Source organism: Chenopodium album, chromosome 3 (genome assembly GCF_948465745.1).
Source record: "Chenopodium album chromosome 3, dcCheAlbu1.1, whole genome shotgun sequence".
NCBI lineage: Eukaryota > Viridiplantae > Streptophyta > Magnoliopsida > Caryophyllales > Amaranthaceae > Chenopodium > Chenopodium album.
In genome coordinates this window covers 69,639,111-69,660,957 of record NC_137836.1, presented here as the reverse complement: position 1 = coordinate 69,660,957, position 21,847 = coordinate 69,639,111, and the positions used below count along the sequence as shown (strand labels likewise).

General features: G+C 38.8%; 2 protein-coding genes and 1 non-coding gene across 3 annotated transcripts; 1 reads left to right on the top strand and 2 right to left on the bottom strand.

Moving 5' to 3' along the window:
* The first annotated feature begins 6,679 nt into the window (after window positions 1-6,679).
* Window positions 6,680-10,797, top strand: LOC145624089 (universal stress protein PHOS34-like). Its single transcript, XM_081677048.1, has 4 exons — window positions 6,680-7,114; window positions 9,243-9,337; window positions 10,104-10,225; window positions 10,470-10,797. The coding sequence occupies exons 1-4, from the start codon at window positions 6,931-6,933 to the stop codon at window positions 10,555-10,557; spliced, it is 489 nt and encodes a 162-aa protein (XP_081533174.1). The 5' UTR covers window positions 6,680-6,930; the 3' UTR covers window positions 10,558-10,797.
* A 1,001-nt stretch (window positions 10,798-11,798) lies between these two features.
* LOC145625272 (uncharacterized) lies at window positions 11,799-12,737 on the bottom strand. The gene is made up of 2 exons (XM_081678333.1): window positions 12,570-12,737; window positions 11,799-12,449 (listed from the first exon to the last, which is right to left on the bottom strand). The coding sequence occupies exons 1-2, from the start codon at window positions 12,735-12,737 to the stop codon at window positions 11,799-11,801; spliced, it is 819 nt and encodes a 272-aa protein (XP_081534459.1).
* Window positions 12,738-17,841: 5,104 nt separating this feature from the next.
* Window positions 17,842-17,948, bottom strand: LOC145625900 (small nucleolar RNA R71). The gene has a single exon (XR_014110795.1). It is a non-coding gene; the product is annotated as a small nucleolar RNA R71 (small nucleolar RNA).
* Between the last annotated feature and the right edge of the window lie 3,899 nt (window positions 17,949-21,847).

Here is a 21,847-nt window from a genome sequence, read left to right as displayed (position 1 = left end):
GCACTTCAAGTCTCGTACGGGTACGAGAAGGAATGGGATGACCCTGCAAAAGAAACTAAGATCAGAAACGTGCAAACAAAAAGCAGTAATGCAAAACATAAGAAGGGAGGCTACCTCCTAAACAGCGGCGTCTCGACGGCAGGTAGCCACGTTCCTCATCCGGACGAGCTGGCTACGGAAGGCATCTATGCATCGTGCCATCGCCGAAACCACCTTGCGTGAGAACTATCAAAGAAATAAGTCAGTAAACATGCATAACATATATGGACACAAAGTTGTAAATAAACAAGCTTACCCGAGTCTGGTGACGAGGAATCGACCGCTCCACAAAGCGCTCGCCCTCAGGAGCCGGAGTTATCATCTCCTTCAATCGGCCCATATGTCCCCTGATAGTGGATAGACATACGGGGTGGCACGAACTCAGCAGGATCATCCTGACAAAGCAAAACAAAATCAGTGAAGCATCACTTGGGGGCTACTTAACGGAAGGCAAAAGCTGAAAATCGTACCGCCACATCCTCAGCAGGTACATGACCTAGAGATAACAACGGCAGTAGCTCCTCCCCATAGCATCGCCCAGGGATCGTGTAAGATCGCCAAGGGGTACCGGCTCCCTCTGACATGCTCACCAATCTCGTGGAGTTAAACATGTGACGTGGTGGAGGAGCGGAACGACAAAGGTATCTGAGGAATGCTGAATAACAACCCTCTCCCCAAGATACGCGGCCGCTCCATAAGTCCCCAAGAAATAGCGACGCTCAGCAGAATACTGCGCGGCTAACCCACGGACTGCCGAGTCGACCCACGGTCGGTACAACACCTCAGGCTCCTGCAAAGAGTGTCTATCAGACAAGAATCTAGCTAAGGCATCACAAAATGTTCAAATAAGAAAAGAATCATACCGAGATGATCCAGTATCGGACATAGGCAGTGGACATCCCCACACGGCGGCTGCCCCAGGAAGCACTAACTGGAAGCCTACGCGGCGACGGTCTCGCCGACGCAGCTGAGGGGAAGTACTCGTAGAACCATATCTTCAAGAAGCTAAAATAATCAGCAAGTGCTAACTAAAATGTAGAGCTAAACTTTATAGGGAATAAAGTATACCTCTACGACCCTCCAAAAGCCGAACAGAGCAACGTTCCCCGCGAAGGACCGATGTCGACACGAGTCTCGTAACGCTCGGATGAAATCAGCATAGGCCAAGCTGGCCCAGTCATAAGTCCCGATCCGGTGTAGATCACGGATGGCAGGAAGGTAGTAAAGCAGCGCCCTACTACCCTTGTCAGGGGAGAACGTCCTTGACAGCAAGATAAGTGCAAAGATGCGCACCCGCTGCTCTCGGGTAGTCACACCATCATCGAAAGCCGCTGCTAGAGTCGAGCGGCGAATCCCCCTAGCACTGAACTGAGTCGACTCTACCTCAGCTCGAGCCCGAATAGCAATCGGACCCAACAGCTCCTCGACCTCAGGAGAAAAGACGTCGATTCCGCTGTCGAACGGCAGCGCCACAAAGCTAAACTTCAGTCCCGTAATGAGACTGAAGTCGGTAGGAGTGACCATCATCTCACCCCAGGGGAAGTGGAAAGTGTTGGTGGTGTCCCAAAAGAACTCCACCAGAGCACGGACTACGTGGTGACCCCCGCTAGAGGCAATCATGGCCTCGGAGGTCTCGAACAGTGCAGTAAGCCCGCAAGACTCCCATAGAAGTCTCGTCTGATCGTCTCTGGCGATGTACATCTTGTACATATTGCCCAAGCTGTCACAACCAGAACCATGACAGCGTGTCCTCCCAACTGTGCACCCCGTCTCACCCTCTCCGAGATATGGTGGACGGGAGAAAAGTACAAGGTCCTCTCATCCCACTCAGGGAGTCGGCCGAGCGAAGTGGACGGTTCAACATCGTCCTCTAAAGGCTCGTGCTCCTGTCGAACGTCTCGGGACCGTGAACCAGAGCCTCGCTGTCTAGCCATGCTACATTGTGCAAAATTATCATAAATTAAGGTTCTATAGTATCTAAGGTTCGCCTAGCCGCATGATACTATGTTCGCAAAAAAACAGAGTACGTAGTACTAAAACAGAGCACAAATTCAAATTGAGCATGCACGACATTTTTCAAGAAATCAAACAATTTCTTGCAATACTATAGTAATTATTGTGACAAATTGGACAAGAATTGCTAGCAAAGACATCAAGAACAAGCCACATTGTTTTCCCGACCTTAAGAGGTTCAACAATGGTGATTTGTTCATTTCTTCACCAAATTGAGTCAAACAAGTCTCAAATTACTCCCAAGACAATATAAAAACATAATCAAGAAAATTCATGGCATAAAATTTGATAAACAAAGAGAATTAAGAAATTCTAATTTCGAATTTTCAAGAAATTCGAGGACAAATGCGTGCAAAATTCATTAAAACCGGCGTGAGTTCGGAGAAAACTTACATAGATCGGGAAAATGGATGGAATAAGCTTTGATTTGCAACAAATTTGAGCGAATTTGGTTGAGAAACGAGCAAGAACGACTGAATTGAAGTTCTGAGAATTCTCGAGCAAGAAACGCGAACAACAGCAGCAGAAATGAAGAAGAGAAGGGTATTTAAGGAAAACCCGACTCTAGCGCCAAGCGTCAGACCTTGGCGTCAGTCGATAAGCTTAGCGCCTGGAGCTAGCTCCAGCGTCTGGCGCTACAGCCAGATAAGTGGCGCTGATGTTATTTCAGCGGCACCAGAACCTTCAGCCACTCAGTACGGTTGTTCCAACCTTATGCATATTTTTGGATTCCTTGGTACGCCAGTTAGCCCCTCTAAGAAATTTGACACGATTTTAGTAATCGGCTTGATTACATAAAGTGATCGACCTGATGAAAGATCGTCTCACTTAGCTTAAAGCGCCTAAGCATTGGCTCATCGCAAAAGGCACCGACATACTGGTTCATAATTCAGCAAAAGGCACCGACTTAAAGGTTCAAAAGCAACAGAAGCGCCGACGTACAGGCATAACGGAAGCAAAGTTTAAGCGAGCTTTTAAAAGATCGACAAGCGGAGGTCTTTGGTAGTTTTCTTTGGAATATAATCACAACAAATGAGGATAGCTTCAAGCGAGGATATCTTCGGCAGCATTCCCTAGCTTGTGGAGAGTTGTCACAAACAACTGAAGGTAATTTCAAGCGAAGTTGTCTTCGATCGTGTTCCCTAAGATGTGGAAGATGGTCATAAAGCGGAAGAGGATCGTTTCAAGCGAAGCAATCTTCGATAGTGTTCCCTGGCTTGCGAAAGATTATCATGGCGGAATTAGAGGCAGTTACAAGCGTAGCAGTCTTCAAGCATGATGGCATTCTCTAGCTTGCAGGAGGTCGTGAATACAGAATACAGCAGCAAATCGATTACTTCAGAGACGTGTGCTCGGCGGTGCAAGATACGCGTTTCTTAACTCTCTTATCTGTTTAACTAACGCTAGTTTTCAGGTATCGGCGTTACAAGAGTGATTTAGAATCGCAGAGCATTCTGAATCATTCTCCGTCCCTATCGATAATTTGACTTTTGTTTTTGAAACTTGCGTTTCTCCAAACTCAGTCAAAGTGGGGGCTTCTGTAGACACCCATTTGTGTCTCCCCAAAACCAAACCTGTTAATGAGTACCTTTCACGTCGAATCATAATCGAATGAAGTGAAAGTGTGGAAAGTTTAGTGTTGCGGATAGTTTTAATTTCTTTTCTTTTCTTTCTGTTTTTAAAAACCTATTTTAAGCCAATCCAGTTTGGTTGGTCCATGATATGGGTCCAATAATAGTGTAGTTGGATGGGGCTTGAAAAGAGCTTTCCAATGATATATTATAAGCCCAATTCCGATGAATATTGAGGAAGTTATGGCCAAATTACTGAACTGGGCCCGGTTTGAGCCTCATACGCGACCCAATGATCTAGAGGAGGGCCTAATATAGATTTATCATTCCTAATGAAATTAGGAATGGTTTTAGTCTTCTAGATTCTTCTAGAAGGTTCTTTTCATTCCTAATTCAATTAGCATTGATTAATTGACTTTTGTTGACTTTTTAGAGTTTTAATCAGAATAAAAGAATGTTTTGAGGAAAATACGATTTTATCCTCCTGTATGGAAATTTCTATCTGATTTTAGAAAACGCGTCAATATTTTAGTCAGCGCCAAACGCCAGCATTAGCGCCTGACGCTAAGCTTGGCGCCTGGCACTAGCGTTAGCGCCTGGCGCTAATGTCAGCGTCTGGCACTAATCTGGTTTTACGCGTCAGAACTCTGTTTTGATTTTTTTATCTTTTCGGCTGATTTTTCTGTATAAAAAGCTTCCTAAAAACTCTGTTTTCATTCACCAATTTTCACCAACTCTCATCAAGAATCTCTTGATTACTTTCTCTCTCTCTCTTCTAAACTAGCCTTTTCACAAATACAAAATTTCGCATTCACAAGACTTAGATACACCTAGCCCTATTCGAAGTTGCCTTCGCCCTAGACGTGAAAGGTTTTAATTTCTAAGGGTTTGGTCCCAAATCTCTCTTTCAATTATTTAATTTAATTTAATTTAATTGTTTATTATTTTCCTTGAAGTTACTAACGCGTGTATTTTGTTATTAGAAAGAGATACGAGGCATCCAAGTAAGTGCTTTAATGGTTTTTTATTGATGTTATTATATAGAAATCATGCTTAGATTGTTATTTTAATTCCTAGTATCATGTCTAGGGTAACTTTAATACCAAGTATGATTAAAAGTATGATGCATTTTATGTTCTTCCTAATATTTATGATTGTTAGTACCATGTTAGGGTTAAAGCTTTGATTTTTATGCTTAGTGACATGCTAGGGTTTGTTATTAATCTTGTTAGTATCATGCCTAGGATCTCGCTATTATTATGCTTTAACATGAACATGTTTATTTTTATGATTATTATTGTTATTATAATTACTGTTATAATTATTGTGATTATTATTATGTTGCTTGATCTTTATTTTTTGCTTAATCACACCTTTAATGCATGTTTAAAGGGAATCAGTACTTGTAATCATGCTTAATAAGATAATTAATAATCTTGTTAGGGTTAATTTGATTATAATTCAAGTGATCGCCAATAATAGATTTATTTGTGCATTAATATTCAACCAACATAGATAAACAGGTTTAGGCTTAATCCTATTGATTGCATGTTAGTCAGAAGCGCACATGAATATGATCAAAATAAAATAGAGACCGGCAGGTTCAATCTCTTTTAGGTTGGATTTGTACCTTCATCCCCGAACTACCAGTCATGGTTCCAGAACTATTGGAGTTGACGATCTCCTGGATCGTTAAGGGGTGTAACCTTCACCTCGTGAACGGTTTACAAGTTGCTAAAACTTGTTGGCGACTCTTTTGCTCTATCTTCTTTCCCTTTGGACGCCACCGTACTTTAGTGTATGATTACAGTGGGGTTCAAGTTTGGGGTAATGCTTGAAATATTCTCTACACCATTCTATCTCCTACTTTTTTCAATGCTCCATCAACATTTCTCTCTTTATACACATCACCATATTCATATTTATTATTTTTTGTTTAATGAAGTTACACTAATATAAATTACATTTTTGAACAATTTAACTATAATTATATTAAATTAATTATGTAAATAATAATTATAATCGTTGTCGCAATAGAAACAAAGTTTTGATTGGCTTATACCGCTGACAAGGACGCATGTCAGCACCCCATTGCTGAGGTGACATGTCCATTGTCCCTGTCTATAGTTAAATCCATTTTTAAAAAACTTTCTTCCCCTCAAAACGATGTGTTTTGATAGTGGATTCTTCTTTGACCCACCTAAAACACATCATTTTGGGGGTGGACAAAGTAAAAAAGAAAGCTACTAGTTTACATTCTTATGATTTCTAAATGATATGCTCACTAAAGTAGTTCTTTTTTTTTTTTGGCTTTTTTATCATAAAATTTGCTTATGAGTATTTTTTGGCTCATTGTGGTGAATGCTCTAAATTGAAGAGAATCAAATGAGTTTTTGCTTTGAAAAATATGATTTTCTGATCTCCTATTTAGTCTAGTTTAAAATCATATAAAACCTATCTTTTAAAAAATTAATCTTTTTTTAATATGTTGGGTACATAAGAAGTATTTATAATATGAGTTATTTTTATCCATATAAATCTCAAAAATCTTGAAAAGTAGAAGGAAATAAACAATTGAAATTGGTATGATTCAGGTTTGGCCATTTGGAGAGACTAGTTTTATCAGTATGGTTAGCGTATAGTTCTAGCCCTCCTAGCATAACTGGTCTTGATCACGAGCCTCTACTTCTAATCTTCGATCTGGTTTAAGGGCCTGTATTTATACGTTTATTTTCAGTTCAGTTCAGTTTTGTTCAGTTCAGTTAAGCTCCCAATTTCCTTCTCTTATAAAATATTCAGTTCAGTTCAGCTCATTTCAATTCAGTTCAATTCAACTGATTTCTGTATATTAGAACAGACCCTAAGTCTGGGCCCATGAACAACCCTATTTGGACACAACTTAGGAGACGTCAAAGGTACAACAAAGTAAAAATAGGGGTCCAAAATCCATGATTGGCAAGATGGGTACTGTACTAGATTAGACGATGTAAATTTACAATCATGGCGCATAACAGTGATAAATAAAAAAAGAAAGATAAGCAAAGCATATATTATACGCCTTTAATAATTCATTCATATCAAATCAGACCCTGTGACAGTATTCGATCCTCCTACGGAACTGCAACTCTGCAACACCAGATATTTCACAATACCACTACTATTACAACTTGTATAAAGCTAAGATAAAAAAGCATAATCACCTCTTTTTCTTCAGTCTCTCTCAAATTCTTCTTTAAATATTCTTGTTTTTTGATAGTTTTCTTACAATCAAACCTGAAATTAGGAGAGAAAATTTGAGGTTTTAACAATGGCTACTATGTCTGAAAAACCGATTATGTTGGTGGGAATTGATGATAGTGAGCAGAGTTTTTATGCATTGGAATGGGCAATTGATCATTTCTTTACCCCTTTTGCTCCTAATTACCCTTTTAAGCTTCATCTTATTCATTCTAAACCTACCCCTGTTACTGCTATTGGATTTGCTGGTCCTGGTATGAAATTCATATTTAAGTTCTTTCATTTGATAATTTTTAATTTGTTTTGTTGATTTTGTTTTTGGGTTTTTTTTTATTTACAGCCTTTTGTGATTGTTGTGGTTTGTGGGTTTTTGTTATTTTGTGTTGTTCACCATTCATTTTGTGTCGGGTTCGTGTCGTGTTGTCGTGTTGGATTGACTATCATTAGTGCATTGGCCTAAGAGGAAAAAAAAAATTAAATTGGGTTGTGGGGTTTGTGATTAGCTTTTTAAATGATTTTGGCTATTATAAGATTGATGCTTGAGTTGGGAGAAGGTTTTTGGATACTATCACCATGATTCATGTGAATTTTGGAAGGATATTGCATGATTCGTGTGAAATTTGGAAGGATTATGCATGATTCATGTGAAATTTGGAAGGATTTTGAATTGCCATTTCTGTATTTGATGTCAAAATTTGAAGGATAATTGAGGTTACATAGAGTATGAGTAAAAGCTACTGCCTAGGATGTGTATTAGTTGCAAGTTTTACTAAAAAGAACATGAAGGTATGGTGATTATAAGAACTTGTATGTGTAATTAAATGAATATTTAACTGAACATTTGTTCTTGAGGGTAAGATCTAAGCTTTTGTGTCCTTGTGCTTAGCTTTTCATAACAAAAAAATAAATAAATTGTAGATTAATGTTGAGCTGATGCTTGAGTTTTAAGGACTAATGATTTCGTGATGCCATAAGAAAAAAAATTGTAGTAAGGGTTTGAAATGATCCATTGTGAAAATGTGAAGGATGCAAAATTGCCCTGTTTGTGTCAATGTCTATGTGAGTGTTATAAGAAGCTACATACTATACAAGTATAGATTTTACTGTCATATGGTATTTTTTTTACCGATCTCAGATTTTGCATGGAAGGCAAGAACTTTGAATGCTCAATTTCTGTAGGCAAAAACGTGTACTCCGTATAAAACATTTTATTGTACTCCGTATTCAACAAACTTAGGGGTTGTTCTCATACGTTTATTTTCAGTTCAGTTCAGCTCCTGATTTCCTTCTTTTATAAAATATTCATTCAGTTCAATTCAGCTCAGCTCAGCTCAGTTCAGCTGAGTTCAGTCTATGAGAACATACCCTTAGTCACTCAAATCACATAAAAGCTAATTTCGTAAAGGGTTGATTTTTGTACAATCATAATTTAAGGTAATATCTTATTGTTTACAAGACCCACCGTTGAGGAATTATTTGCTATCTTTGCAGCTTAATTCAATAACTAAGTATCAAAAGATGCTACATGAAAAACCATATTATAGATTTCTGCATATAGATTTTTGAGAATTATCTCAAGTATCAAGTCTCATGGTAGGTTAAAGAAAGATTTTGGTATATAAAATAAGAAAAAGGCTGTGTTTCAGTAGCAGTTGAATTATTGAGGATTCAAGGTATGTCTTTCCAAGATAAAAAGCTCTTCTTGTTTAATCTGTGGAACCTTAGGTTCATTACACTTGTTGAATTGGTCCCCGCAAAACTATGATGCTAGGTTGGAATGAAAATTTGGAGGTAAATTTAGGTATATGGATGCAAACTAGTGTCAAGTAAATCTAAAAAGTTATAAATTAATATGCCAAGGATTTGGACATCTTAATATGAACATCTCGCGTTCTTATCAAATTTTTGGGCCTGTAGACAGAGCCAAAATAAATAAATAAAATCTCTTGGTAAACTGCAAGTTCAAAATGTACTGTATATATTAGGCCCAGCTTATTAGTTGGTATTTCTGATCTTACTTAAACAACTATATCATAATGTTGAATATTTCATAGTTATTTTCTTTAAGTTCATGAGCTCATCAGAACAGTCTTACAGAATTACAATATACTGTCTTGTATGAGCTTGTGTCAGGAAAAAAAGAAATTATACCTCCTGTTTTTATGCCTAGTTGGTACTTTAACTTGTCATGGCTGCTGTTCGAGAAGAAATGGAGAATGCAACATGCATATAGATTCAAAGTTCTAGAAAAGGATTGTAAATATGCTTGATTTTTATCTTTGCTTTAATTTGCAAATTGTGTATGTGCTCACTGCCTAGTGTATGTATATCTGTCTTCTATTTTCAGAATAAGAATTGGTTTTCTGATTTTACTAATTGCAGGAGGCTCTGAAATTCTGCCATATGTGGACACTGATCTGAAGAAAATAGCTGCCAGGGTCATAGAGAAGGCTAAAGAGCTGTGCCACTCTAAATTGGTATAGTAATCTATTTATTATTTAAGTTATTAATATCGAGGGGCTATTGATAATTACAGTTTGGGATTTTGATTCTTCATTTTCTCACCCTGCATTACATTTTCTGTCCTGAAAACTTATATAGTTTCTGATATTTACTGTCAAGTTATGATACATATTGAAACACGAGAAAGGTATTGATTTTAGGCACCACTCACCCAAGGCCAAAACATATAACTGATAGAGTGATAGCCCTATATCCTAGTATCACTTCCTTAAAGAAGAGGATTTCAACTCAGAAATCATGTATGTAACCTACCTATTTTTAAATCAAGAAGATTGTAAGGCATCTAGAAGACTGGAAGGGAAAATTTTTAGCGTTGCATTAGCTTGGCTTTTATGACCAATGCTTTCATAATTCTTCGCTGTATATATTTCCTAACGATCTGTATCTACCTGTCCTTGTGTATCAAGTATCATATAATTATAGAACACAAATTTTACTCAGGCTTTGTTTAGTTTGATGGAAAAACATTTTCGGCGAACAATGTATAGGAAGCTAAGGAATAGTTTTCTAATTTAAGTTAGGCCTGGCCTAACTTAGTAGTAGACAACAGCTCAAAGGCCCAACTTAAATTAGGAAACTATTCAGTTTCCTCCTTAACTTCCTATACAATGATTCCTTTGTTTAGTTCCTTTGCAGTTCAGCAGTTGTGATCTTAGTCTTCACTACTAGTTAAATTTACAGTTTACACTCTTGATTCAATGTCAATTTTCTTTATTACAGGTGGATGATGTTACCGTAGAAGTTGTGGAGGGTGATGCTAGGAATGTGCTCTGTGAAGCTGTTGAGAAGCACCATGCTTCCATATTAGTTGTCGGTAGTCATGGCTATGGAGCAATTAAAAGGTAGGTGCTTACCTAAATGAATTTGTTAGGCCAAAATATGCCAAATTTGCCAATGTAAATGTATAAAATGTAACACCATATATGCCTGGAAAACTATCCTACAATTGCACTGCCATAGTAATGGCACCTTTATATCAAAGTTGTTAACCAACTAAATTTTCAAAGTAAGTTCAATGAAAAGGCAGCTCCTGTCGGTTAAATCGATCATGAAGATTAACTGATAATGGCTTTGATTTTGTTTCAGGGCTGTTCTTGGTAGCGTAAGTGACTACTGTGCTCATCACGCTCATTGCTCTGTAATGATCGTCAAGAAGCCTAAGGTTAAGCACTAAAATCCCTTCCAATGGATGGTGACATGAAAAGCATGAAATGCCATGAGAACTGCCCTTCTTTCATAATATTTATTTGTGTGTAATAATTATTCAAAACTTATTTCCTTTGGAGTGTGATAAAGATCTAGAGAATGATACACATGTATCCTTGTATATTGAATGATTAGTTGATAAGCCTATGCCTGGCATAGGTAATTGGGAATCATTTAATATAGTAATTACTTGTAATTCACTCAAAAATTTTCTTTTATCAAGAAAAATAAATTAGGTACGGAGTAAAAACCTAATTTTTTTTTTTTTTTTTTTTTTTGAGGGGGAGTAAAAACCTAATTAAGGGTTACCTAAATCTTGTATTTATTCTTATTGTCCTATTAAAAATTAAATAAAAGGGTATCATCAGTTATACCCCACCCGTTTTTTTTGGGAACTTTCACAATATTTGCACAATTTTTTAATGCATGCTTATTTGAGTAAGATGCTAAATATACCTTGCTAATTATACCAAAAACTAATTAAATGTATGTACTAACATAATTTACTCAATTACTAAAAAAAAAAAAAAAAAAAAAAAAAAAAAAAAAAAAAAAAAAAAAAAAAGAGGATCTTGCTAACAAACACATTTGGGACGTTAGGTAATCCTTTTCAATTCAGTTAAGCTTTAATCAGTTCAGTTCAACTCCTAATTTCCTTTTCTCATAAAATATTCATTTTAGCGATATTCAGTTCAGCTCCGTTCAGTTCAGCTCCAATCAGCTCAGTTCAGTTCAGCTCCAATTAGTTCAATTCAATTCAGTTTAACTCCTAATTTCCTTCTCTCATAAAATATTTATTTCAGCTTTATTCAGTTCAGCTCCGTTCAATTCAGTCAGCTCCAATCAGTTCAGTTCAGTTCAGCTCCAATCAATTCAGTGCAGGTTCAGCTCATTTCAGTAAATATGAACAGACCCTAATTCTAAATCTCACCCCTATATTCTTTTTTATTTTTTTTTCGATTTTCTATCATTTTCTTGATTAATTGGCCAACATCTACAACATTCATTTCTATCTAATTATCAATATCAAGTGTTGTCTCCCATTGAAGTTGGGTCTTTGAATTTTAGCAAACAAAAACCACCAACTTACTAGTTTTTGTAAAATGAACATTGACGCACTTTTCAAGTGTTGATGACTTACATTTTTTGGTATTAACTTCTTCTTCTTCTTTTTTCTTTTTTAGACAGACAGAGAAAGCGGGGTTCCCACTACCCAGATAATCTGGTTCTAACTGCCAAGTCATGTGCTAATTGCACATTCCTTCTGTCTACTTTGACGCATAATAGATAGTCTCTCTTTGTAGCTTCTTTCCTGATGTCCTGGACTAAGAGCTTGATGTCTTCATCAGCAGACTCTGGCTTTCTGAGGGCATTCACCAACTGTAAAGAATCTGATTTGATGATTACATTGGCGTAATACTCAGGGGCTCGATGTATAGCTTCAAGTACAGCAAAACCCTCAGCTTGGAGTGGAGAAGCTGCAAAAACTCTAGCAGATCCGTGATTGTGTCCTAAGTGATCCTCCTCTGCAATCCAAGCTATTGCTGCTTTCCATGACTTTCCTCCATTTCCACGGCTACCCTTCCAAGCTGCATCAACCAGAATGCTTATTCTTGGCCTAGTAGAAGCTTTTCCTGTTTTCCAAACCACTGGGAGATTTCCACTCTTCACGGGTTGAGATTCAGCATCTTGCTGCGCTTTCAATCTTGATTGTATCCACCCCCAGTTGTGAGCGTGTAATTGTGCCAACTCAATTATTTTTGAAGGATTGACACTCACGCCTTTGAAAATAATCTCATTTCGGTGTAGCCAAACTTCCCATAAAATAGCTACAAAATGAAGAAATGGTGAAGGATTATCCTGCATAAGATTCATACAATAACTAATAAAATTTGATGCCCATTCCCTGCAAGACAAATGGTTAGTGGCAAATGAGTTGATTATTCCAAGGAGGGAGGCTAGCCAAACCCTTCTTGAAACCTCACAAGTCATGAACAAGTGCTCCACACTTTTAGGTTCCTGTTTGCAAAACACACAAAGAGCCTCAGTATGCATTCCCCTTTTCTCGAGATTCTCTCTTGTTGGAATAATTGAGCCAATTTCTAAAAGAATATCTTCATCTTGGGAGAAACTGGAGTCTTCCACCATTTCTTCCAAAAGTCCTTATACCTTGGCTTCCATGCAGATTCGTTTTGGTTTGATATTTGCAGCCAATATCCAGACTTGAAGGTGAACTCTCCTTTTTTTCTGGAGTCCATCGAAACTCATCTTCCTTATACTACAAAGGCAAGTGAATAGCTAGTATTTCTCTAGCTGTATTATCATCAAATGCTTTCCAGATAAGATTTGCATTCCACTTTCTTTCTGAAGTGACAAGGTCATAGACCTTCTCCGGGGGAGATTTAATCCCTCGTTTAATTTGATTCTGTCCTTCCTTACCCAAATATCTTGCTCAATAGAAGTGTTTCTCCCATTTTCTATCCTCTTTCCAATGCCAAATTTGAATGAGTCAACTGCTCTGACCATGCTATTGGCTGCCCACGATCCTTTATTTAAATTTGAAGTTCTCATCCCCAAACTAACAGGATCCCTTCCATATTTTGCTGTAAACAATCTACTTGACATAATATTCGGATTCTTGCACATTCTCCGGCTTTGCTTCATAAGGAGGCTTGTATTTATATGCTCCAAACTTTTCAGACCAATACCTCCTTCATTCTTATGAATTTGTAGCACTTTCATCCTCCTCCAACATAGATATCTTCCTTCTAGATTCGAGCTCCACCAGAATCTAGAGATCAATGAGTTTGCTTGTTTCAAAATTGACCTTGGACACCAATATAAGGCTAGCACATGTTGAACCAGAGCTAGCAGAATCCCATTTATGAGTACCAGTTTCCCTGCTAGGTTCAATTTTGAGAATTTCCAGAAAGTAATTTTTTCTTTTATTTTATCAACAATCCCTCTAAATTTTGAGCTAGTTCTTCCATTGACATCCATTTGGCATCCTAAATACTTCCCAAGTTCATTGCAGCTCTTCACTCCTATTGGTTTTCTCATGATTCTCACAAATCTGGAAGGTGTATTTGGGCTGAACAGGATAGAGGATTTCTTCTCATTCACCACCTCTCCTGAGATAATGCAAAATTCATTCAAGGTTCTTTTAATGAGCTTGCATGAATCTGGAGTGGCCTTGAAGCAAAGAAGTGCATCGTCAGCAAAGAACACGTGGCTTACTGCAGGAGCATTTCTTCCTACTTTTATACCCTTTAACTCTCCATTAGCTTGGAGCTTTACCAGTCTCCTTGACAAGAGTTCCATGACTAGGATGAACAGATATGGTGACAAAAGGTCCCCTTGTCTTAGGCCACCATTTGGAGAGAAAAAGTTTGTTGGTTCTCCATTTACCAACACTGCATAAGAAACAGAAGAAATACACTGCTTGATCCATTTCCTCCACGAGAGGGGAAAACACATATGAGCTAGGATATTTTCCACCAGATCCCAAGCTACTCGATCATAAGCTTTGCTTAGATCAATCTTGAGAATAGCTTCAAAGATTCCACCTTTCTTTCTTGATTTCACTTGACTGAGAATTTCTTGAGCAACATAGCAGATATCACTCATAAGCCTTCCTGGTACAAAAGCGTTTTGAAAATCTCCAATTAAGTCAGGCAAGACTGCCTTGAGCCTGTTTACCATACACTTGGAGATGATCTTGTAAAGGGAATTACACAAGCTTATGGGTCGAAACTTATCCACCTTCGAAGGCTGGTTCACCTTTGGTATGAGAGTAATAAAAGTTTTGTTTGTCTCCTTCAGCAAGTTACCTGGTTCGAAAGAAGTGTTGGACTCCCTTAATTACCTCATTTTTTATAGCACTCCAATTTTCCTGAAAAAAAAGAGGTGGAGAACCGTCCGGGCCCGGAGATTTCAGGGGGTTTGGTGCAAACGCTGCAGCTTTGATCTCATCTTCTACAAACGGCTTGTCAAGCCACAAGATTTGCTCTGAATTTAATATTGGGAGATCCTGCAACCAAAGCTTGATCAAGACCTCTCTAACTTGTAACTCATCTTGGGATAACGTAGGTCCTGCATACATGAGTGCAAAGTGTGAGAAGAATTGATTCTTTATGCTTTCCTTATCTGTGATCCATTCATTCTAGTTATTTTTTAGGGATCGAATCTCCGTCATAGCCGCTCTTTGTTTCACACTCTTGAAAAAGAAAGCCGTAGACTGGTCTCCATACATGTCCTATTTAGATTTCGCTCTTTGCTTCCAAAATAGCCATTTCCTGGTAGCTTCCTCCTCCAGCTGTTTCCTTTTGTCTATTTCCAAACCCGAATGCAGGTCAACGAGCTTGTCAGATTTTTGAGCTTTTTCGAATTCATCCTGGATTTTCTGCCAATTCCCATTTTCATGGCTATTTTTATAACAAAGACACCAGTGTTTCACTTCCCTTAAACATCTTGAAATTTTTTTCTGGACACTATACATGGGTGATCCTTGTACTTTCTGTGTCCAAGCAGAGCTGATTAAGTCATGTACTTCATCCAGTTTTAGGCTCCAAGCCTCCATTTTATAGGGTGTGCATTTTTTTATCTCTTCTTCTTTCGAGTTGAAGAATTATAGGCCCAAGATTAGAGAACATTATAGGAAGATTATTCCAAAGAAAAGCATCTGGGAAGCTAAACCTCCATTCATCATTGGCATACGTACGATCCAATTGTTCATAGATAGGATCCTCTGTTCTATTGTTGCACCATGTATATTTTATTCCTTCGAAGGGTATACTAGACAACTTTTTATCCATTGTCCAGTTTACAAAATTGTTCAACCAGAATATATTCTCTCCCACCCAACTTTTGTTCTAGAGAATTGATGTGTCTATTTTATATAGTATTTTACCCCCGTCCCTTGGTCATAATTAGTAGTATTTTTGGCTCTTTAGAGCCACTTTTATTACTAATTGGTGTTTTCTAGTGTTTTCGTAGATTTGGTTGACTTTTGCAGGGATTTATGCTTTTGGAGTATTTTCCAGAGATATTTTGTAAGCAATCACGAGCATTGGAGAAGCACGACTAGATTTTATAGCCCAGAGCCGGTTAGAGCCATCGAACCGGTGATTAAGGGCTCGGTATAGGTGATACCGGGGCATTTGGACCGAGTATTCAAGACCGGAAGAGGAAACCCAGATTGGCCCGAAGACTTGGGGCCCAATCGCAGTCCAAATAGTGGCCCAAGTGAGCCGCCCGGCCAAAGAGGCTTGCGCCCAGAGGCGCGCCCGGCCGGGCGGGAGAAGCTAAGGTTGGCGCCCGGTGACGCGCCCGGCCGGGCGCGAGATTGGTATTAGAGAGTAACAAGGCGCGCCCGATCGGGCGGTGCCTCGCCCGATCGGGCGCGTGTATTTATTAGGAAACGATTAACGTCGTTTTAGTTTTTTTAATTTAGGATTTGTACGGAGTATAAATACTCCTCCATAATACGATTTTAGCTCTCTTCTCTCTATCTCTCTCTTACTCTTTCTTTACTCTTTTAATTGTTCTCTTAGATTTTCTTTCCCTTAAACCTTTGTTCTTAATCTACTCTTGATTCCAGATTTATTTTGGTAACGATTTCTCTTCTATTAATCTTAGTTGTTTATTTCATTCCTTTAATCATGTCTTGCTTTATTGCTTTGATTAGTTTAGTTTTTACCATGTGTGAGTAGTTATATTTCTAGGGTTCATGGGGATCCATGAATAATATGAAGGGGTAATTTATTGTTGTTAATTATCAATGCTAGATTAATTTCCTATTGATTGATTTAATGCTCTGTGACTAGATTAGGCCTGATCTTTTATGCACGAGTTTGACAATATTGATTCGAGATTTGACAGATGAGAATTGATTTTTAGGTCTAGTTTCAATAGGCAGATTAATTTATAAATAGTTAAGTCGAGATTCGAGAGATGAGATTTAATACTGGTAGATTAATTATGTGATTCTAATACGTAGCGAAAGCCCTTTACGATCTGGTTAATTGATGCATTGATGATTGACTATTATTGGTTTTTGATATTGCATGATAATTTCTTATTGAATTGTTTTAACGCTTTACAATTATGGCTTGTAAAAGTATAGCAATATTAAATTGATGAATCGAGCAGATGTTAATTTGATATTAAAGGCTATTTTCAATAAGAACTTAGATCTAGTAAATTGCGAGAGCCTGTTAGATCTATGTTGATTAATAAATTGCGAGAGCCTGTTAATCATGTTATTTATGCAATGTCAATGATTGATTATTATGTTTCACCCTAGAGTATTATTTATTGGTGAACCTATGCCCTAGATCCTTTTATATATTGTTTTCTCCCTATTCTCAATCTTAGTAGTTTAGTTTCTTATTCAAATATAAATATTGGTTACTTCATAATCAAGATTATTTTAGTTAATTAGGAATAGAAAGACTTGTTTCCCTGTGGAGATCGACCCTACTTCCCTATCTGCTTTAGTTAGAGGACTTAGGAATTATTTTTTATTAGGGGATACGACTTTACCCTGTCAAAATTTGGCGCCGTTGACGGGAAAACGGTTTTATTTTTTTATTTCTGATTATTTTTGTAGTCTAGGTTATCTTCTTTTTTTTTGTCTCAGAGAGCGTTAGTTCTCTGAGGCAAATCTCATATTTGCTTCTAGTTTTTTTTTATGCCCAGGTGTTCCAGATCTGGTTACATCCCATTCGATCCTGAGATCGAACGTTCCGTCCATAGACAGAAAAACTTCTACAAGCAAATCCTGGCGGATTCTGGTGATAATAATAATAATCACCGCGATCCTCCAACTGGTTCTAGCGATTCAAAGGCATCATCAGACGCAGAATCAGAGATGGCGGTTCCAAAGAAGCTTAGTGATTACTCACAACCAAAGCTTACATATTTTCCACATCTCACCCCTACTCCGGCTCTTGATGGGGTTCAATTCGAAATTAAACCTCAATTTATAACGATGATAGAGAGGAAGCAATTCAATGGAGCCAAGGGTGAAGACCCAAATCTTCACATTGCCGACTATTGTCAATATTGTAATATAATCAGGCAAGCCGGGGTCACTCAAGACCAAATCAGGCAGATTCTCTTTCCCTTCTCTTTAACTGGAAAAGCTAAATTGTGGTTTAATGGCTTAAATAGAACTGCACTTGGTATAACTGACTGGGAAACTCTTGTTTTGAATTTCTATAACAAGTATTATCCTACAGAGAGAACAGCTGTACTACGGAGTGCGATTCAGAACTTTGCCCAAGAAGCCGATGAATCTTTATATGAGGCTTGGGAGAGGTTCAAGGATCTACAAAGAGACTGCCCCCACCATAATTTAGCACAATGGTAGTTAATCCAAGCCTTTTATAATGGCCTTGGAAATTCTTCTCGAATAATTTTAGACTCTGCAGCTAGTGGGAGATTTATGAATCTTGATGTTGAAGATGCAGGTCAGGTTATTGAAGACATGGCGATACACAATTCCCAATATGGGAATCCTAGAGGATTTTCTAACAAGGGGAAACATAGTGTTGAATCTGTATCCTTTTTACAAGCTCAACTGACCTCTATTTGCCAAAAATTAGATAATCTGAGCACTGCCAATGTAGCTAATGTTTCTGTGATTAATAATAATTCTAATGAGGCTTTCTGTGAAAATTGTGGTATTATAGGTCATTGGGAGCAAGATTGCAGGAGTTCCGTGGTGCAAGTTAATGCCTTTCAAGCTTATAGGCAGAATAACCCATACTCCAACACCTACAATCCTGGGTATCGGAATCATCCGTACCTTTCCTACCGGAGCACTAATGTTCAAAATCCACCACCACAAGAACCACAGGCGCCACAGCAACAACAGCAAAAATATTATCATCCCAATGCTAGCCAGAAGAACCAACCACAACAACCCTCCTCATATTCTGACCCTTCTCTGGTGGAAATTAGAGCAATGTTGGTTAATATGCAAAAGCACATGGAGAGTAGAGATGAGACAATTGATCAAATTCTAGAACATAATAAAATTGTAGATAATCAAATTGCGCAACTTTCCGCTACTCTACAAGCCCGCCAACAGGGAGCTCTGCCGGCACAGCCGACCAGGCCTACGGATCAAGCATTTGCAATTACTCTAAGGAGTGGTTTAAACTATTAAGGGCCCCCTATTCCCAGAGTTGATGAACCTATTTTATTAAATAATGCTAATCTTGATTCCGTTAAACCAAACAATGTAGTTGATAGCCCTGTAGGGCTAAACGATTATACTAACATATCTAATTCTACATTGCAGGGTACGACTCCAGAGAAGGTGGATACTCTAGATAAGAGCAATAATGCTCCAAAGCCAATTATCAAACTTCCATTCCCCAATCGTCAATTGAAGACAAACTTGGATAAGCAGTTTGGTAAGTTCCTGGAGATGGTAAAAGATTTGAAGGTAACAATTCCCTTCACCGAATTAATCACACAAATTCCTTCGTATGCAAAATTTATGAAAGAAATATTGACGAGGAAAAGGCTTACTAGTGAGGTAGAGACAGTAGCTTTCACTGCAGAGTGTAGTGTCGTACTTCAAAATAAGTCTCCACCTAAATTAAAATATCCGGGTAGTTTTTCTATCCCTTGTCATATAGGCAATCTAATGATTGATAATGCATTGTGTGATTTGGGTGCTAGCATTAGCGTCATGCAATTATCTGTATGTTCTAAGATATGGGTAAATTAAAAGCTACCAATATAACTCTACAAATGGCCGACCGTTCTTTCAAATACCCCTTAGGTGTTTTAGAGGATGTCCCCGTTAGAGTAGGTAAATTTTATATACCTGTTGATTTTGTTGTTCTTGATATGGCTGAGGATGTGCAAACCCCAATTATTTTGGGTAGACCATTCCTTAACACTGCAGGAGTAGTCATAGATGTGAGAAGTGGCAAGTTAACACTATCAGTAGGGGATGATAAAGTTGTTTTTAATCTGAATAATGCCCTTAAAATCTCCATGACTGAGGAGAAATGTTTCAGTGTTAATGTGGTCGAGAATTGTTCTAACAAGCCCCAAGCTCTTGAAAAAGATCCCTTGGAGGCGGTATCTTGTGTTGCATCCCTTTCAGATGAGATAGACAAATGGCAGAAGGAAGTCGATGCAATAGAAAGAGCACTTTACACTGTTGGCCTTGGTTTCGAGGATGAAAAGGTGGAACCGATCAAGCAAGTTGTGCGGTTTGAGCCTACGGTAAGTGTTCCGCCAGATCGAGTTGCAAGTGTTGAATGCAATGACAATTTGAAGCATTCCTCGATCAAAGAAGGATCTTTGGTGCGTAGCATCGAAGAACCCTTTACCCAAGTCAAGGATGATCCACCCGATAAGGTGAATTGTCGTCCCACAGGGTATGTCAGGAAGCCGCGTCGTAGCCTAAACACCGCTAGACCGGGTGAGAAACCACCCGATCAAGTGTTAGGCCAAGGGTCCTAGTTATTATACTGTGGTAAGAGGGTCGTGCGGGACCTTGATAAACTAGCGCTTTGCGGGAGGCAACCCGTATTTTTAATGCTTTTTAGACTAGTTTTTCTTTCCTTTTTTCTTATGAGAGGAGAGATGAGGGAATTTAACAAGTTTTATGAGTGTTCGTACAGGTTTGAAGGAAAAGAGTTAGCCAAATTTTAGAGAAAAGAAGAAAATAAATATTCGACATTTAGCCTTGCGCCCGACCGGGCGAAGCTCGCCCGATCAGGCGCTAGAGAAAGTCTCCAAAATTGCGTATTTTCGCCCGACCGGGCGCGAGAAGTGTCGTATACGAACATAATTGTCCGCCCGATCGGGCAAGCCTCGACGATCGGGCGCGAGAAGGGGCGAAAAATTGGACGTTAGATCGCCTGACCTGGCGAAGGGCGCCCGACCGGGCGCGAGAGTTGATGAAAATCGGGCCATTAGATCGCCCAACCGGGCGACTGGCGCCCGACCGGGCGCGAGAACCTCCAAACAAAAAACTCCAGATCGCCCGACCGGGCGACCCACCGCCTGACCGGGCGCGAGAACCTCCCAACAAAAAAACTCCAGATCGCCCGACCGGGCGCGCGTCTGTCCGCCTCTTCTTCTTCTTTTTTTTCTTCCTTCTTCCTTCATTTCTTCTTTCCTCCATCACTTTCTCTCTCTAAAACCCAAGTTTCCGGCCTCTACCTTCTCTCTAAGATTCCTCCTTCATTTCTCATCCAAATTCAAAACTTTTTACATATTTGTAATCCTCTCTTCATCCTCTACATTTCCATATAAAAATTTTAAGATTTTATTCAAATTCATTTTCAAACCCATTTTCTACCTTGGCTTCAAAGAGGGCTAGGTCCATTTTCGGTAGGAGCTCCAGTTCGAGGGAGGAATACGACCCGGATTTGCAACTTCCGTACTGGCCGACGATTCGTATCGCTAGCCGAGAGCAAAAGGAGCGGCTAGAACACTTAATCGGTCGTGAGGTAATTCCTTCTCAGTGGTTACACCGCCCTACTCTAGAATCATTTGGTTTGTTTGATTTTGTAAAACGATTTTTAAATGACATTGGCATGAGAAAATTTGTTGATATGCACTATCCTACATTCCGAGAACTTACTTGTGAATTCCTGTCTTCTTTACATGTTGTTAGTAGTAGAAATGGGCCAAATTTATTTTTTAGGTTGAACAATAGAAATATTAGTTTAACTTTTGTAGAATTTTGTAAATTATTTGAATTAAATTCTGAACTATCTCACCAATGGCATGCGGACTATAAAATGGGTGACACATATAATTCTTTGACTGGTTTGCCTACTCCCGACCCTCAACATGCTAGTACCAAACCTATTCACCACCCTGTCCCAAAAATCTGGCAAAGATTTGCGGGTTTGTGTTTTTTAGGTAGGAACGAGCCCCATAATGCCCAATCTAACGAACTAGTTGTCATAGGACACTATGTGTATGGGTTCGGAAAATTGAACATAGGTAGGTTTATTGTCCACCATTTAAGTAGGCATGCCACGGCCAGCAGCACATCAAAGACCCCTACCGTTTAGGAGGCCTTATCACTCGAATAGCAGTGAAAAAGGTCGGTTTTGTAGTAGATGGACCCCACCAACTGACCAACTGTGGACCAGATACCTATATGACTGCTAGGTATTTTGAGGAGTTGGGGTGGGTTCGACCGGATAGCGAGCAGACACCCTTTTGGTGTATTAGGACTGGGAGCGAGCAACCTTTGCCCATTTTCCCCCTAC

What these genes read in the sequence shown, in the direction of transcription:
- LOC145624089 (XM_081677048.1), top strand. Translation starts at nt 6,931, where the DNA reads ATGGCTACTATGTCTGAAAAACCGATTATGTTGGTGGGAATTGATGAT. An exon ending in TATTGGATTTGCTGGTCCTG is followed by an intron (nt 7,115 to 9,242) that starts GTATGAAATTCA and finishes TACTAATTGCAG; the next exon opens with GAGGCTCTGAAATTCTGCCA. An exon ending in AGCTGTGCCACTCTAAATTG is followed by an intron (nt 9,338 to 10,103) that starts GTATAGTAATCT and finishes TCTTTATTACAG; the next exon opens with GTGGATGATGTTACCGTAGA.
- LOC145625272 (XM_081678333.1), bottom strand. Translation starts at nt 12,737, where the DNA reads ATGGTGGAAGACTCCAGTTTCTCCCAAGATGAAGATATTCTTTTAGAA. An exon ending in ACTTGTTCATGACTTGTGAG is followed by an intron (nt 12,450 to 12,569) that starts GTTTCAAGAAGG and finishes AATCTTATGCAG; the next exon opens with GATAATCCTTCACCATTTCT.